General features: G+C 38.6%; 1 protein-coding gene across 1 annotated transcript in view; it reads left to right on the plus strand.

Annotated features, from left to right (window-relative positions):
• Positions 1-18,070, plus strand: part of ATAD3A (ATPase family AAA domain containing 3A) — a 273,671-nt gene that overhangs the window by 27,316 nt on the left and 228,285 nt on the right. Inside the window, exons 4-6 of the mRNA XM_053690532.1 lie at positions 3,108-3,167; positions 4,556-4,625; positions 11,165-11,330. Of these exons, the coding sequence (XP_053546507.1) occupies positions 3,108-3,167; positions 4,556-4,625; positions 11,165-11,330 (296 nt within the window). The remainder of the gene's footprint in view (positions 1-3,107; positions 3,168-4,555; positions 4,626-11,164; positions 11,331-18,070) is intronic.

Genomic DNA, 18,070 nt, shown 5'->3' on the forward strand with positions numbered 1-18,070 from the left:
ATATCCACTGCCTTATTGGTGGGCAGTGACACGATTCACAAGTTGTTTTTTGTTTTGTTTTTCTCAGTATATTTTACGTTAAAGTCAAACATTAAACCAATGCCAAAGTTTGGCATTTGACGTGCTTTATTTGTTACAACCTCCTTGATTGGTTGTTAGCGTGGCACAGAACAGGTAGGGAGCCATTTGGCTCACTACAGATGCATCATAACCCTAGCTTTGGGAAACAGCCTGGATGTTCTAAAGAATAGTGCTCCCTGAAACTCGCAACCCTTTAGAACATCTGGCCTTGTAAATAGACATCAGGGACATGAAAACCCACATTTTTCTTTCATGATTTAGATAGAGCATACAATTTTAAGCAATTTTTCAGTTCAGTTATGAAATATGATTGATTCTCTTGGTATCCTTTGAAGGGGTAGAGGGAGCTAGCTGAAGGCTTAGCCAAAGACAAGAAGCATATATTTGCAGCCACCAATAAGAAGCTAGCCCGTAGTAGTGCATAGCTGCTCCCAAGCCTACCTAGGTATGATTTTTAACAAAGGATACCAGTAGAACGAAGCAAATTTAGAGAAAAGAAGTAAATTGGAAAGTTGTTTAAGATGGTATGCTCTGTCTGTACAATTAAAGAAAAAAATGATTTCATGACCCTTTAAACTTTAACACAACCACCATAAAGTAAAATATGATGTACAAAACTACTTTGGCCCAATGCCGTGATGACTACATCTAAAAAAACACACACGAGACCAGGGATCTTACAAGTATAGGCTTCCTGAGCAAAGAAAATGTACTTATTGAATGAAACGCCTTTCATTACAAAATGAAAACAATATTCACCTTTGTATAGTTTCAGGCACACTTTAAAAACCCACCAGACTTACAATCCCTCCTCTAGCTGCTTTTCATCCTTACCCAAATAAATCTTAAACTATCTTGCAACTAACATGCATGTGCCAAACTACCCCAAGCCTTATTTCTGTACCCTCAACCTGTAGAGTGTAAGCTCTTTGGCTCAGGACCCTTCTCCTCCTGTACTAAGTGCTTTTATTTTGTCTGTTATGTATTTGTATCTCATCACACATCTGTCTTTGTATACCCCTATTTTTGTACCTAGTTCTACAGAAATTTTGCGAATCTAAACAAATGATGATGTAGTAAATTATTCACAGTAAAAACAGTGAATACGTTAGCGACTTACACAGAGATAACAAAAACACAGTTCTGCTTCTTCCAAAATAATTACAAATAAAATACATTTCAGCATATGTTGAGGGATATTCCTGATACCAGCTGCATTTCATAAACCGTTTGCTGTTTCATTTCAGCTGAGATATTACTGTGGCACGCTTCTGTTTAGTATACTTTACCTGGTGAAAAAGAATACTCTGGAATTCCCATCGCCAATGTGCCAAGTACCTTCAGGTGTACTTCATGTTGAGAAACTATGCAATAAAGGCTCTCAGGCAGTTACAGTTTGCAGGCAGCAATTCTTGAAAGCACTGTGCTTACCTTTGTCGCTTTGAAGTCTATGTAGATTATATTGGTATTCAGCTTTAAGACTGAATAATTGTCTCTCTTTTTCATAATTCTAAAGAAGCACTTATTGAAAATGCCCACAGTATACAATTGGTTATTGAGTAATTATTTTATTAGATCATTTTATAAATGTATTACATTTTAAATGTAAAGAGTGGTATTAATGCATTACTTCCACCACCACCACTGTACAGTGTTAAAGGGACATAAAACCGTTTTTTTTTTTTCCCCCTTTCATGGTTCAGATAGAGCACACACTCACCAGTAACTACAGTAGATTTGCAGAAACGACAAATGCATGAGAACAAGACAATGCAATAGAACTTAGTCTGAACTTTAATATGAACAGTAGATTTTTTTTTTTTCTGACAAATTTCAAAGTTATGTCTATTTCAACACCCCCTGTTCCATGTGACAGCCATCAGCCAATCACAAATGCATATACGTATATTCTGTGATTTCTTGCACATGCTCAGTAGGAGCTGATGACTCAAAAAGTGTAAATATAAAGAGACTGCACATTTTTGTTAATGGAAGTAAATTGGAAAGTTTTTTTTTTTTTTATAATTGATGCTCTATCTGATTCATGAGAGTTTAATTTTGACTGTCCCTTTAAATATCTTTCCAGTTTACTTCTATTATTGAATTTGCCTCATTAGCTTAGTATCCTTAGTAGCAGCAATGCACTAATGGGAGCTAGCTGAACATAGGTGAGCCAATGATAAGAGAATCTGTGCAGTCAGCAGCTAGCTCCCAGTAGTACATTGCTCCCTTCTGAACCTCTTTTCAGCAAAGTGTACCAAGAGAGTAAATTTATTTAGATAATAGAATTAAATTTTACTTTTGTTTAAAATTATATTCTATCTAAATCATTAAGGACATTTTTTAGGTTTCATGCCCGTTTTTAATATTCCTTTTACTTAATTTTTTTCCCTTCAATTTTGGAAGCAGGTGATTGTACATACAACCAATTTAACACTCTAGTCTTTCTTTTTAATCCAATGCCCACTCCAATAAGGCACGCTGTATTGTAAAACTGTTTTTGCCTTAATGTTTCCAATGACTAGTTCTACCAGAGGCAGAATATAAAGTGTATCAGAAAATGCTCCTTTAGATTTATTTTTGCATATGAAATAACTATTGTTCTTATCTTTAAAAAGACATTTTAGTGCAAAATTAACATGCTTTAATTAGTTAATATCGGCACTGCTATTCACAAAGGGGTAATCACTGTAGCAGCATCTATAGAGCATGCAATTTGTGCCCTACAATGTCCTTTTAAACACCTCTTGCTTTTGGGTAAAACTTTGGGCTTTTTTTTTAAGAAAGGTCAAAAAGCAAATTTTGTAGCTTTTATTTTTCAAAATGCTGCAAATCAAATAAATGTTTTATGCAGTCTAAAAATCTAGGTTAAGGTGTTTAATTTCCTTTTAACTCTGGTGTTTTTTGTTTCATTTTTTTTTTTTAATTCTGACTTGTAAACGATAGTGATATTTTTCAAGTCCAGTTCATAGTAGTTGTGATCGGATATGCTTTATAACCTGTCTTTTTTTTCTGTTCCTGTATAGAGGGCTCAGTATCAGGACAAACTTGCAAGACAGCGCTACGAAGACCAGCTAAGGCAGCAGGTATGTATAATTAATTCAAAGCAGATTAAACAGTTGCTGTTCTTTTGCCAAAAACACTGATGTTGATCTAAGTCATGAGTGCAAAGTCCCAGTATAAAACAGATCTACATCAGACATGTTAAAACCCATGCAGTCTCAGTGACAAGTGACAACCAAGACTTGCATTGGGCATCTGCCTTCATATGTAGCAGAGCACTTATTACCCAATCGTTACAGACAGTGACACTGCAAATAATCCGTTGGTTCTGGTGGGAGGTATGGAAGGGTGGTGGATGGGCGGCCTGTCGAAAGACGGAGAAGGGGGGGGGGGCAGGTACCCTACACTATGGGGTAAAAAAGGTTTGGAAGGGAGAGTGAGGGATGGGGCCCTATGCTACAGAAAAAAAAGATAAAATATATATTATATAATTAAAAAACAAACAAAAAAAAAAACGCTTAGAGGGGAACCCTACACTATATAGAAAAAATATAATAAAATAACTAAAAATACTCCCATAACTTTATTGGTGAGCCATGACAAGACCTCCAACTTTCACAAGAAAATATTCAGCACTAGAACAACCAGTTTTCAAAAATTGAATACATTAAAAAAAATAAAAAATTAGATGCTATACTAAAAAATATAAATAATGCTGCTTAAGATTTAAAAAAAAAAAATAGTTTCACACAATTTTAAGTAATGTTTTATGACCTTTTAAAATGAATTCAGATCATAGAGTAGAGGAAAGTAGGCAAGGGAAGGAAGTTTAAAGGGTCAAAACAATAAGTGCTCTAGACTAGCAACCCTGCACCTTTGTGTTTAACCATTGCACAGGGGTTAAACACAGTAGAATTACTGCTCAGGACCTGCAGAGCACTGCTGATCTGAAGCGGAACATGCCAGCTCTAGTCACACAGCTGTATTGTGCGTCAAGCATTGCTGATTGGGACAGTGGCAGTTTCTGCTAGGGACCAAAAGTGCCATGTGGGTCCAAACCGTATTTCTACACTTGTTTAACCCCTTTGTGGAGGTTAAACACAGAAATACAGAGTAGCTAGTCTTAAAATGAAATGCTCTAATGAATTAAAGCATGCCATTTTTCATCTCATGGCCCTTTAATGAAAGGATATAAGCAGATTCACTTGTGACAGGTTTTGTGCTAAATTCACAAGATAAAATTCTTGCTACAGTGTAAATACTTGAATTCCCTACTCCTCAATAAATTCCCCACAGATCTCAGTAAACGTTTCTATTCCAAGTATTTGTAGACCTGTATAGAAAAGGTGAAATACATATGGGTCAAATGAGGAAATGAACAAAAATACTTTATTCTTTATTACACGGAAATGTGAGAATATAATGAAAATGGCGAATGTCGGTGCTGATCACTTTTATTTTGTTTGCGCAGCAAATGCAAAATGAAGAAAACTTGCGAAGACAAGAAGAATCTGTCCAGAAACAGGAAGCTATGCGTAGAGGTAACATTTTATTCTTATTAAGTACATTAGGATGAATGTATAACTGCTGATGCTTCATTTTGAATGTTTTGATATATAGGCACAAGATATTTTAGCCAACTAACATAATGTAGTGGAAACTGTCAGTGTTCTAAACCTTTTTTTCTGTTTCTCATGAAACTATCGAACATATTTTTTTTTGTTTATATGTAGTCATAAATCCCATATTAAAATATGTTGATACATTGGGGTAAATTTACCAAACTGCAGATGCTGCAATCTACCCCCGAAGTTTCCTGCTCACTGGAATCTTAAGTTAAAGGGACAGTCTAGTCAAAATTAAACTTTCATGATTCAGATAGGGTATGCAATTTTAAACAACTTTCCAATTGACTTTTATCATCAAATTTGCTTTGTTCCCTTGGTGGCATTTTTGAAAAGCTAAACCTAGCTAGGCTCAAACTGATTTCTAAACCATTGAAAACCGCCTCTTAGCTCAGAGCATTTTGAAGGTTTTTCAGTTAGACAGTGCTAATTCATGTGTGTTTAATTTAGATAGCATTGTGCTCACTTTCGTGTAGTTATTTAGGAGTCTGCACTGATTGGCTAAACTGCATGTCTGTAAAAAGCACTGAGATAAGTGGGCAGTCTGCAGAGGCTTAGACACAATGTAATGACAGATATCAAACAAATATTAATATAACTGTGTTGGTTATGCAAAACTGGGGAATGGGTAATAAAGGGATTATCTTTTTAAACAATAAAAATTCTGGTGTAGACTGTCCATTTTAAGAAGCAGCGGTCATAAGAGCGTTGTCAGGTGGACATTATTCGCTACAGCGAATCATGTTCACCCGCCGCTTGATAATTTGGCCCCATTAACTTTTCTCACAGAATGCAATTCAATTATTTGTATCTATCTATGGAAACAGATTTTGACGGCAGATAAGAACCATAGGCCCAAAAAGTCAGCCTTTTATTTTTTCAAAAGGTGTAAGCCTATCATAAGGATAGTCTTATGCTTATCCCAGGTATTTTTGAAGGCCCCCATAGTGTTTGCCATTACCACCCTTAAGGGAAGTTTATTCCATGAATCCACCACCCTCTCTGAAAAACGTGAAGACTGAACCTACTACCCTTCAGCTTGTGATCATGACCCCTTGTTCTTTATTTTTTATTTTTTTTATGGAAAATACTCATAGCTTCAGCTTTACTAAGCCTCTTAATATAGTTGAAAGCTAATATCATGTCCCCCTCTTTCTCTTCTCTCCTCTAAGCTATATATATTTAGGTCATTTAAGCCTTTTCTGGTAAGTTTGTCTGTTTTTTTGTTTGTTTGTTTTTTAGACCATGTACTATATTAGTAGTCCTCCTTTGCACAGATTTCAGTTTGATTCTATCCTTCTGGAGATAAGGCCTCTAAAAACAGCACACAAGATTTAGGCCTAACTGGTGATCTGTAAAGTGGCATGAGAACATTACTATTTCTGCTGCAAATACCTCCACCAATACAACCGATCATTCTACTGGCCCTGCTTGCTCTAATACTACATTGTTTACTAAATTTTAAATCATCTGAAATAATAATTCCTAAGTCCTGCTCCTGTTTTCCTCTATCCAAAAGACAATGTATTGAATTTTGATCATAAAGAGAGAGGCACAAACATGTTAAAAAAAAAAACAAATGTAGGTTATTTGCTTGTTGAATGGTGTCTAGCCTTTGTCTAGCATATTTTAGCATTGTAATCTCTTTAACCCCTTAGTGACCAGAGCACTTTTCCATTTTCTGTCCGTTTGGGACCAAGGCTATTTTTACATTTTTGCGGTGTTTGTGTTTAGCTGTAATTTTCTTCTTACTCATTTACTGTATCCACACATATTATATACCGTTTTTCTCGCCATTAAATGGACTTTCTAAAGATACCATTATTTTCATCATATCTTATAATTTACTATAAAAAAAATGATAAAATATGAGGAAAAATGGAAAAAAACACTTTTTCTAACTTTGACCCCCAAAATCTGTTACATATCTAAAACCACCAAAAAACACCCATGCTAAATAGTTTCTAAATTTTGTCCTGAGTTTAGAAATACCCAATGTTTACATGTTCTTTGCTTTTTTTGCAAGTTATAGGGCCATAAATACAAGTAGCACTTTGCTATTTCCAAACCATTTTTTTCCAAAATTAGCGCTAGTTACATTAGAACACTGATATCTTTCAGGAATCCCTGAATATCCCTTGACATGTATATATTTTTTTTTTGTAGACATCCCAAAGTATTGATCTAGGCCAATTTTGGTATATTTCATACCACCATTTCACCGCCAAATGCGATCAAATACAAAAAATTGTTCACTTTTTCACAAATTTTTTCACAAACTTTAGGTTTCTCACTGAAATCATTTACAAACAGCTTGTGCAATTATGGCATAAATGGTTGTAAATTCTTCTCTGGGATCCCCTTTGTTCAGAAATAGCACACATATATGGCTTTGGCGTTGCTTTTTGGTAATTAGAAGGCCGCTAAATGCCACTGCGCACCACAAGTGTATCATGCCCAGCAGTTAAGGGGTTAATTAGGGAGCTTTTAGGGAGCTTGTAGGGTTAATTTTAGCTTTAGTGTAGTGTAGTAGACAACCCCAAGTATTGATCTAGGCACATTTTGGTATATTTCATGCCACCATTTCACCGCCAAATGCGATCAAATTAAAAAAAACGTAAAATTTTTCACAATTTTAGGTTTCTCACTGAAATCATTTACAAACAGCTTGTGCAATTATGGCACAAATGGTTGTAAATGCTTGTCTGGGATCCCCTTTGTTCAGAAATAGCAGACATATATGACTTTGGCGTTGCTTTCTGGTAATTAGAAGGCCACTAAATCCTGTTGCGCCTCACACGTGTATTATGGCTAGCAGTGAAAGGGTTAATTAGGGAGTTTGTAGTGAGCTTGCAGGGTTAATTTTAGCTTTAGTGTAGAGATCAGCCTCCCATCTGACACATCCCACCCCCTGATCCCTCCCAAACAGCTCCCTTCCCTCCCCCACCCCACAATTGTCCCCGCCATCTTAAGTACTGGCAGAAAGTCTGCCAGTACTAAAATAAAAGGGTTTTTAAAAAAAAATGAAATTTTTTTTTAGCATATTTACATATGCTACTGTGTAGGATCCCCCCCCAAAACCGCTCTCTAACCCTCCCCTCTGCCTTATTGGGGGCCATCTTGGGTACTGGCAGCTGTCTGCCAGTACCCAGTTTACAATAAAAAATGCTGTTTTTTTTGTTTTTTTCTGTAGTGTAGCTTCCCCCCCCCACCCCCCACAGACAAACCCCCACCACCTTGCTGATTGTTTAAAATTTTATTTTTTTATATATTTTTTATTTCCCATTTTCTGCAGTGTAGCGGTTCCCACCCGCTCCCTCCCCGTGCACGCGCCCGCCCCCACCCTCCCGTGCGCGCGCCCGTGCGCGCCCCCAGCCACCCCCGCCCACGATCCCGCCCCCCTTCACATCCACATGGCCATCGATGGCCGCCACCCGCCTCCCGGTCCGGCTCCCACCCACCAACGCAGGTAGCCACCGATCTCCGGTGCAGAGAGGGCCACAGAGTGGCTCTCTCTGCACCGGATGACTTAAAAAGGTTATTGCAGGATGCCTCCATATCGAGGCATCACTGCAATAATCGGAAAGCAGCTGGAAGCGAGCAGGATCGCTTCCAGCTGCTTTCCACACTGAGGACGTGCAGGGTACGTTCTCAGGCATTAACTGCCTTTTTTCTGAGGACGTACCCTGCACGTCCTCAGTCGTTAAGGGGTTAAACAGACCTTTTCTGACAAGTTTCAGTCTAACACCTAATTCTATAAGGACATTTCAGTGCTGGAATACTAAGCACATCTCTGAACAAGAGATCCAGCCAATCCTACATAGAATATCTCTGAGAACACGGGTGGGCTCATTTAAACCTCACACATAGTTATATTCGAGGAACTCTACCATTATCACCCAAGAGACAGATCTGCAATCACAAAAGTGAGACGTGCCTAGATGGAAATAAAAAAATAAACTTTTAGCTGAGTTGGATAGAAAACACAATTTTTTTTATTTCACGATTCTGATTAGAGTACGCAATTTTGCATTGTGTAAGTTAACTGAGGGTAGGGACAATGGATTTTATTATTATTATTATTATATATATATATATATATATATATAACACACAGAGAAAACCCAGCACTCACTTACAAGCTCTCAGCTAAGATTTAAAAGCAAAAATGGAAAGGTTTGTTTTGTAATTTTCCCTATGGTTCTTGCACCCAGACCTGTCTGGGGTTAACTGCTTGTGGCTCTGGGGACAGCACAGCTTCCTGTGAGTGCCAGTTGCACCCAGGGCTGAGCATGTTGCAGGGTCATGGGATGTGTACCCGGTCCGGTATGAGAGTGCAGTTCCCTTCCGTGTTTTGTATATGTCTAGGGTGGTTACATATTCCTGTGCACCCTTCCCTTGTTTTCAGTTTGTTTGGATTTGAAAGCTTGCATTGTGTGGCTGTTTTAGGGTCTCAGGTATTGGAGAGGACCTTGACGTGGTACCTGAGCTTGTCACATTTGGCCAGATGCGTTGACTAACCTTTCCATTTTTGCTTTTAAATCTTAGCTGAGAGCTTGTAAGTGAGTGCTGGGTTTTCTCTGTGTGTTGTATTAATTTGTTTTGTAATTTTCCCTATGGTTCTTGCACCCAGACCTGTCTGGGGTTAACTGCTTGTGGCTCTGGGGACAGCACAGCTTCCTGTGAGTGCCAGTGGCACCCAGGGCTGAGTATGTTGCAGGGTCATGGGATGTGTACCCGGTCCGGTATGAGAGTGCAGTTCCCTTCCGTGTTTTATATATATATATATATATATATATATATATATATATATATATATATATATATATATTATTATTATTATTATTATTATTATTATTATTATTATTATTATTATTATTATTATTATTATTATTATTATTATTATTATTATTATTATTATTATTATTATTATTATTATTATTATTATTATTATTATTATTATTATTATTATTATTATTATTATTATTATTATTATTATTATTATTATTATTATTATTATTATTATTATTATTATTAATTTTTTTTTTTTTTTTTTTTTTTATTAAAACAAATGTATTTCTCTTTCAGGAAATTAAAGGCAATTATTAAAGTTATATAGTTTTAAAGGGTCTGGTTTTGTGTCTCTTTAAGTTGCCTTATCCTGATCAGTGGAGACTGTAAGTGTGTGTATAATGAAAACAAAATGCAGAACCAAAGACATTGGTGGTCTAATTTAAAGGGTTAGACCTTAGGTTATGCTAAATAATATACTAAAATATGTCATTTAAAGGAATGTGTTACTTAAAATGCTATAATATATCATGTGTTTTTTTTTAACCTATCAGGAAGTGCTTAAAGCGATATTAAACCCCAATTTTTTTTCTTTTATGATTCAGATAGAACATATAGTTTTAAACAACTTTCCAATGCACCTCTTTGCTTCATTCTTTTGATACCCTTTGTTGGAGCAGCAATGCACAAGGGGGAGCTAGAGGAACACATCTGGTGACCCAGTGACAACAGACATATGTGCAGTTAGCAGCTAGCTCCCAATAGTGCATTGCTGCACCTGAGCCAACCTAGGTATACTTTCCAACAACAAAAAAACTTTAATTTACTTTAAAAATCTTTTTTTAGATGAAACAGATTACCTAAGTTTCCCTTCAAGAGCAGCGTGTGCAAACTTTGTCTTAAATATTTAATACATTTCCTGCCTCCCTCTAATTATGGATGCTGCCATTTTGGAACCTAGGTTTCACTGCTGGTATCTGAAGGAGAATTACTGCACATGTGCATACACATCAGCTCTGAAATGCAGTGAAAGGAAGATTTCAACATGATATCACCTATAACTAGGGGGAGACAGGGACTAACCTTAATACTATGGTTATAAAATGTATTTAGTGTTGAATGTACATTTTCACAGTAATCTAAAAAAGATTCCGGGATCGCAGGTAACCAAATACTGGCTAACTTATTGAATCTTGTATTTAATTATTAGAATAAATATATATGGCTTATTAAAGGGACAGTAAAGTCATAATCAGACATGCATGATTCAGGCAGAGCAAACAATTTTAAACTACTTTTCAATTTACTTGTTATTTAGTTTGCTTCCTTCTCTTGTTATCCTTTGATGAATGGTTTATCTAGGAAAGCTCAGGAACAGCAAAGAACCTAGGTTCTAGCTACTGATTTATATATATATATATATAGATAGAGATATAGTGCATTGCTTCTCCTTCAACAAATGATACCAAGAAAATTAAGCAAATTTGATAATAGAAACTAACTGGAAAGTTGTTTTAAATTGTATGTTCTACCTAAATCATAAAAAAGAAAAATGTTGTGTTTCGTGTCCCTTTAAATATTGGCAGATGAGTGAGGCTGTGGTCCTTTTCAAAGCCTCCTATGCTTGAAATAACACAAGTTGTTCTATTTTTCCCACCATATAGCCACTGTTGAGCATGAAATGGAACTACGACACAAGAATGAGATGCTGCGCATTGAGGCAGAAGCCCGAGCTCGTGCAAAAGTAGAGCGCGAAAATGCGGATATCATAAGGGAACAGATTCGGCTGAAAGCTGCTGAGCATCGACAGACTGTTTTGGAATCTATCAAGTGTGTAATACTTTTTCCAAAAGTTGTTAAATTTCATATAAGTATTCAATAGACAGGGGCATGTTCATAGAAGCTAATCTGTAAATTACATAAAATGTTCCTAATTTGTTATCATAAAATTGATTAATTTGAAAGCAAAACTGGAGCTAAAAATAGTGGGGGGGAAAAACTTATATTAATGAACAGAGTAATACTTGCAAGCGTAGCAACGTTATTTTTGTGTTGTGTGTGTTTTTTGTTTTGTTTTTTTAGTGAATAATCATAATATAGATATACTAGTCTCTTTTAATTTAAAAAGCAGATTTACTTAAAGGGATAGTAAACCCAAATTTTTGTGTTTCATCATTCAGATAGAGCATGCAATTTTAAGCAAGTTTCTATTTTCTTCTGTTAAGTGTGATCAGTCCACGGGTCATCATTACTTCTGGGATATTACTCCTCCCCAACAGGAAGTGCAAGAGGATTCACCCAGCAGAGCTGCATATAGCTCCTCCCCTCTACGTCACTCCCAGTCATTCTCTTGCACCCAACGACTAGATAGGATGTGTGAGAGGACTATGGTGATTATACTTAGTTTTTATCTTCAATCAAGAGTTTGTTATTTTAAAATAGCACCGGAGTGTGTTATTATCTCTCTGGCAGAGTTTGAAGAAGAATCTACCAGAGTTTTTGTTATGATTTTAGCCGGAGTAGTTAAGATCATATTGCTGTTTCTCGGCCATCTGAGGAGAGGTAAACTTCAGATCAGGGGACAGCGGGCAGGTGAATCTGCATAGAGGTATGTAGCAGTTTTTATTTTCTGATAATGGAATTGATGAGAAAATCCTGCCATACCGATATAATGTCATGTATGTATACTTTACACTTCAGTATTCTGGGGAATGGTACTTCACTAGAATTACACTGTAAGAAATACATAAAGCTGTTTAATAACTAGAGATTATGTTTAACGTTTTTGCTGGAATGTAAAATAGTTTTCATTTACTGAGGTACTGAGTGAATAAATGTTTGGCCACTATTTTTCCACTTGGCAGTTGCTTAATCTGTTTTCTGACAGTTTCTGTTCTCCCTCACTGCTGTGTGTGAGGGGGAGGGGCCGTTTTTTGGCGCTTTTACTACGCATCAAATATTTCAGTCAGCAACTCATTGTATTCCCTGCATGATCCGGTTCATCTCTACAGAGCTCAGGGGTCTTCAAAACTTATTTTGAGGGAGGTAATTTCTCTCAGCAGAGCTGTGAGAATTGTAGTTTGACTGAGATAAAAAACGTTTATTCTGTAATTTGTTTCCTGCTTTCAGAATTTGTTATCTTTGCTAATGGGATTAAACCTTTGCTAAAGTTGTGTTGTTTACAAGGATTGAGGCTATAACTGTTTCAATTTATTAATTTTCAACTGTCATAGATCTTCTGTGCTTCTTAAAGGCACAGTACGTTTTAATATTATTCTAATTGAATTGTATTTCCAAGTTGCAAGTTTATTTGCTAGTGTGTTAAACATGTCTGATTCAGAGGATGATACCTGTGTCATTTGTTGCAATGCCAAAGTGGAGCCCAATAGAAATTTATGTACTAACTGTATTGATGCTACTTTAAATAAAAGTCAATCTGTACAAATTGAACAAATTTCACCAAACAACGAGGGGAGAGTTATGCCGACTAACTCGCCTCACGTGTCAGTACCTACATCTCCCGCTCAGAGGGAGGTGCGTGATATTGTAGCGCCGAGTACATCTGGGCGGCCATTACAAATCACATTACAGGATATGGCTACTGTTATGACTGAGGTTTTGGCTAAATTACCAGAACTAAGAGGTAAGCGTGATCACTCTGGGGTGAGAACAGAGTGCGCTGATAATATTAGGGCCATGTCAGACACTGCGTCACAGGTGGCAGAACATGAGGACGGAGAACTTCATTCTGTGGGTGACGGTTCTGATCCAAACAGACTGGATTCAGATATTTCAAATTTTAAATTTAAACTGGAAAACCTCAGTGTATTACTAGGGGAGGTGTTAGCGGCTCTGAATGATTGTAACACAGTTGCAATACCAGAGAAAATGTGTAGGTTGGATAAATATTTTGCGGTACCGACGAGTACTGAGGTTTTTCCTATACCTAAGAGACTTACTGAAATTGTTACTAAGGAGTGGGATAGACCCGGTGTGCCGTTCTCACCCCCTCCGATATTTAGAAAAATGTTTCCAATAGACGCCACCACAAGGGACTTATGGCAAACGGTCCCTAAGGTGGAGGGAGCAGTTTCTACCTTAGCTAAGCGTACCACTATCCCGGTGGAGGATAGCTGTGCTTTTTCAGATCCAATGGATAAAAAGTTAGAGGGTTACCTTAAGAAAATGTTTGTTCAACAAGGTTTTATATTGCAACCCCTTGCATGCATTGCGCCGATCACGGCTGCAGCGGCATTCTGGATTGAGTCTCTGGAAGAGAACATTGGTTCAGCTACTCTGGACGACATTACGGACAGGCTTAGAGTCCTTAAGCTAGCTAATTCATTCATTTCGGAGGCCGTAGTACATCTTACTAAACTTACGGCGAAGAATTCAGGATTCGCCATTCAGGCACGCAGGGCGCTGTGGCTAAAATCCTGGTCAGCTGATGTTACTTCTAAGTCTAAATTGCTTAATATACCTTTCAAAGGGCAGACCTTATTCGGGCCCGGGTTGAAAGAGATTATCGCTGACATTACAGGAGGTAAAGGCCATGCCCTGCCTCAGGACAAAGCCAAAGTTAAGGCTAGACAGTCTAATTTTCGTTCCTTTCGTAATTTCAAAGCAGGAGCCGCATCAACTTCCTCTGCACCAAAACAGGAAGGAGCTGTTGCTCGCTACAGACAAGGCTGGAAACCTAACCAGTCCTGGAACAAGGGCAAGCAGGCCAGGAAACCTGCTGCTGCCCCTAAAACAGCATGAATTGAGGGCCCCCGATCCGGGATCGGATCTAGTGGGGGGCAGACTTTCTCTCTTCGCCCAGGCTTGGGCAAGAGATGTCCAGGATCCCTAGGCGCTAGAGATAATATCTCAGGGATACCTTCTGGACTTCAAATACTCTCCTCCAAGAGAGAGATTTCATCTGTCAAGATTGTCAACAATCCAGACAAAGAAAGAGGCGTTTCTACGCTGCGTACAAGAGCTCTTGTTAATGGGAGTAATCCATCCAGTTCCACGATCGGAACAGGGACAGGGGTTTTACTCAAATCTGTTTGTGGTTCCCAAAAAAGAGGGAACTTTCAGACCAATCCTGGACTTAAAGATCCTAAACAAATTCCTAAGAGTTCCATCGTTCGAGATGGAGACTATTCGGACAATTTTACCTATGATCCAAGAGGGTCAGTACATGACCACTGTAGATTTAAAAGATGCTTACCTTCACATACCGATTCACAAAGATCATTATCGGTACCTAAGGTTTGCCTTCCTAGACAGGCATTACCAGTTTGTGGCTCTTCCATTCGGATTGGCTACAGCTCCAAGAATCTTCACAAAGGTTCTGGGTGCTCTTCTGGCGGTACTAAGACCGCGGGGAATCTCGGTAGCTCCATACCTAGACGACATTCTGATACAAGCTTCAAGCTTTCAAACTGCCAAGTCTCATACAGAGTTAGTGCTGGCATTTCTAAGGTCACATGGATGGAAGGTGAACGAAAAGAAAAGTTCACTCGTTCCACTCACAAGAGTTCCCTTCCTGGGGACTCTTATAGATTCTGTAGAAATGAAGATTTACCTGACAGAGGACAGGCTAACAAGACTTCAAAGTGCTTGCCGCACCCTACATTCCATTCAACACCCGTCAGTGGCTCAATGCATGGAGGTAATCGGCTTAATGGTAGCGGCAATGGACATAGTACCCTTTGCACGCTTACACCTCAGACCACTGCAACTGTGCATGCTAAGTCAGTGGAATGGGGATTACTCAGACTTATCCCCTTCTCTGAATCTGGATCAAGAGACCAGAAATTCTCTTCTATGGTGGCTTTCTCGGCCACATCTGTCCAGGGGGATGCCATTCAGCAGACCAGACTGGACAATTGTAACAACAGACGCCAGCCTTCTAGGTTGGGGTGCCGTCTGGAATTCTCTGAAGGCTCAGGGACAATGGAGTCAGGAGGAGAGTCTCCTGCCAATAAACATTCTGGAATTGAGAGCAGTTCTCAATGCCCTCCTGGCTTGGCCCCAGTTGACAACTCGGGGGTTCATCAGGTTTCAGTCGGACAACATCACGACTGTAGCTTACATCAACCATCAGGGAGGGACAAGAAGCTCCCTAGCTATGATGGAAGTATCAAAGATAATTCTCTGGGCAGAGTCTCACTCTTGCCACCTGTCAGCAATCCACATCCCGGGAGTGGAGAACTGGGAGGCGGATTTCTTAAGTCGTCAGACTTTTCATCCGGGGGAGTGGGAACTTCATCCGGAGGTCTTTGCCCAAATACTGCGACGTTGGGGCAAACCAGAGATAGATCTCATGGCGTCTCGACAGAACGCCAAGCTTCCTCGTTACGGGTCCAGATCCAGGGATTCAGGAGCAGTCCTGATAGATGCTCTGACAGCACCTTGGGACTTCAGGATGGCTTACGTGTTTCCACCCTTCCCGTTGCTTCCTCGATTGATTGCCAGAATCAAACAAGAGAGAGCATCAGTGATTCTAATAGCACCTGCGTGGCCACGCAGGACTTGGTATGCAGACCTGGTGGACATGTCATCCTGTCCACCTTGGTCTCTACCTCTGAAACAGGACCTTCTGATACAGGGTCCCTTCAAACATCAAAATCTAACTTCTCTGAAGCTGACTGCTTGGAAATTGAACGCTTGATTTTAGAGTCAGTTATTGATACCTTAATACAGGCTAGGAAACCTGTTACCAGAAAGATTTACCATAAGATATGGCGTAAATACCTATATTGGTGTGAATCCAAAGGTTACTCTTGGAGTAAGGTTAGGATTCCTAGGATATTGTCTTTTCTACAAGAAGGTTTAGAAAAGGGTTTATCTGCTAGTTCATTAAAGGGACAGATCTCAGCTCTGTCCATTCTGTTACACAAACGTCTGTCAGAAGTTCCTGACGTCCAGGCTTTTTGTCAGGCTTTGGCCAGAATTAAGCCTGTGTTTAAAACTGTTGCTCCACCATGGAGTTTAAACCTTGTTCTTAATGTTTTACAGGGCGTTCCGTTTGAACCCCTTCATTCCATTGATATAAAGTTGTTATCTTGGAAAGTTCTATTTTTAATGGCTATTTCCTCGGCTCGAAGAGTCTCTGAATTATCAGCCTTACATTGTGATTCTCCTTATTTGATTTTTCATTCGGATAAGGTAGTCCTGCGTACTAAACCTGGGTTCTTACCTAAGGTAGTTACTAACAGGAATATCAATCAAGAGATTGTTGTTCCTTCTTTATGCCCAAATCCTTCTTCAAAGAAGGAACGTCTACTGCACAACCTGGATGTAGTCCGTGCTCTAAAATTTTACTTACAGGCAACTAAGGAATTTCGACAAACGTCTTCTCTGTTTGTCATTTACTCTGGGCAGAGGAGAGGTCAAAAAGCTTCCGCTACCTCTCTTTCTTTTTGGCTTTGTAGCATAATTCGTTTAGCTTATGAGACTGCTGGACAGCAGCCTCCTGAAAGAATTACAGCTCATTCTACTAGAGCTGTGGCTTCCACTTGGGCCTTCAAGAATGAGGCCTCTGTTGAACAGATTTGCAAGGCTGCAACTTGGTCTTCGCTTCATACTTTTTCCAAATTTTACAAATTTGACACTTTTGCTTCATCGGAGGCTATTTTTGGGAGAAAGGTTCTTCAGGCAGTGGTTCCTTCTGTATAAAGAGCCTGCCTATCCCTCCCGTCATCCGTGTACTTTTGCTTTGGTATTGGTATCCCAGAAGTAATGATGACCCGTGGACTGATCACACTTAACAGAAGAAAACATAATTTATGCTTACCTGATAAATTCCTTTCTTCTGTAGTGTGATCAGTCCACGGCCCGCCCTGTTTTTAAGGCAGGTAAATATTTTTTAATTTATACTCCAGTCACCACTTCACCCTTGGCTTTTCCTTTCTCGTTGGTCCTTGGTCGAATGACTGGGAGTGACGTAGAGGGGAGGAGCTATATGCAGCTCTGCTGGGTGAATCCTCTTGCACTTCCTGTTGGGGAGGAGTAATATCCCAGAAGTAATGATGACCCGTGGACTGATCACACTACAGAAGAAAGGAATTTATCAGGTAAGCATAAATTATGTTTTTCTCCTATTAATTTTTTTTGTTCTCTTGCTGTCTTTATTTTAAAAGCAAGAATGTAAGCTTAGAAGACAGCCCATTTTTGGTTCAGAACCTGGGTTGCACTTGCTGATTAGTGGCTAACAGCCACCAATCAGCAAGTGCAACCCAGGTGCAAACCTAAAATGGGCTTGGTCCTTAGCTTAGTTTCCTGCATTTTCAATAAAAGATAGCAAGAAAACAAAGAAAAAATGATGATAGGAGTAAATTAGAAAGTTGCTTAAAATTGCACACTATCTGAATTATGAAAGAAAAAATGTGGGTTTACTATCCCTTTAAAATATTCAGATTAGAGGGGACTATTATTAAATACTAAGTGTCAGATTACTTCAAGTGGAGCGCTACTTAACACTTCCCGTTAATTACCCTAGAAGTAAGCTTTTTGCGCTTGTCAGGTTGGTACAATATATATCTATACCAATGCACTTATATATATGCCTATAAATGTGT

The sequence above is a fragment of the Bombina bombina genome, chromosome 8 (genome assembly GCF_027579735.1).
Source record: "Bombina bombina isolate aBomBom1 chromosome 8, aBomBom1.pri, whole genome shotgun sequence".
In the NCBI taxonomy this organism is placed as follows: Eukaryota; Metazoa; Chordata; class Amphibia; order Anura; family Bombinatoridae; genus Bombina; species Bombina bombina.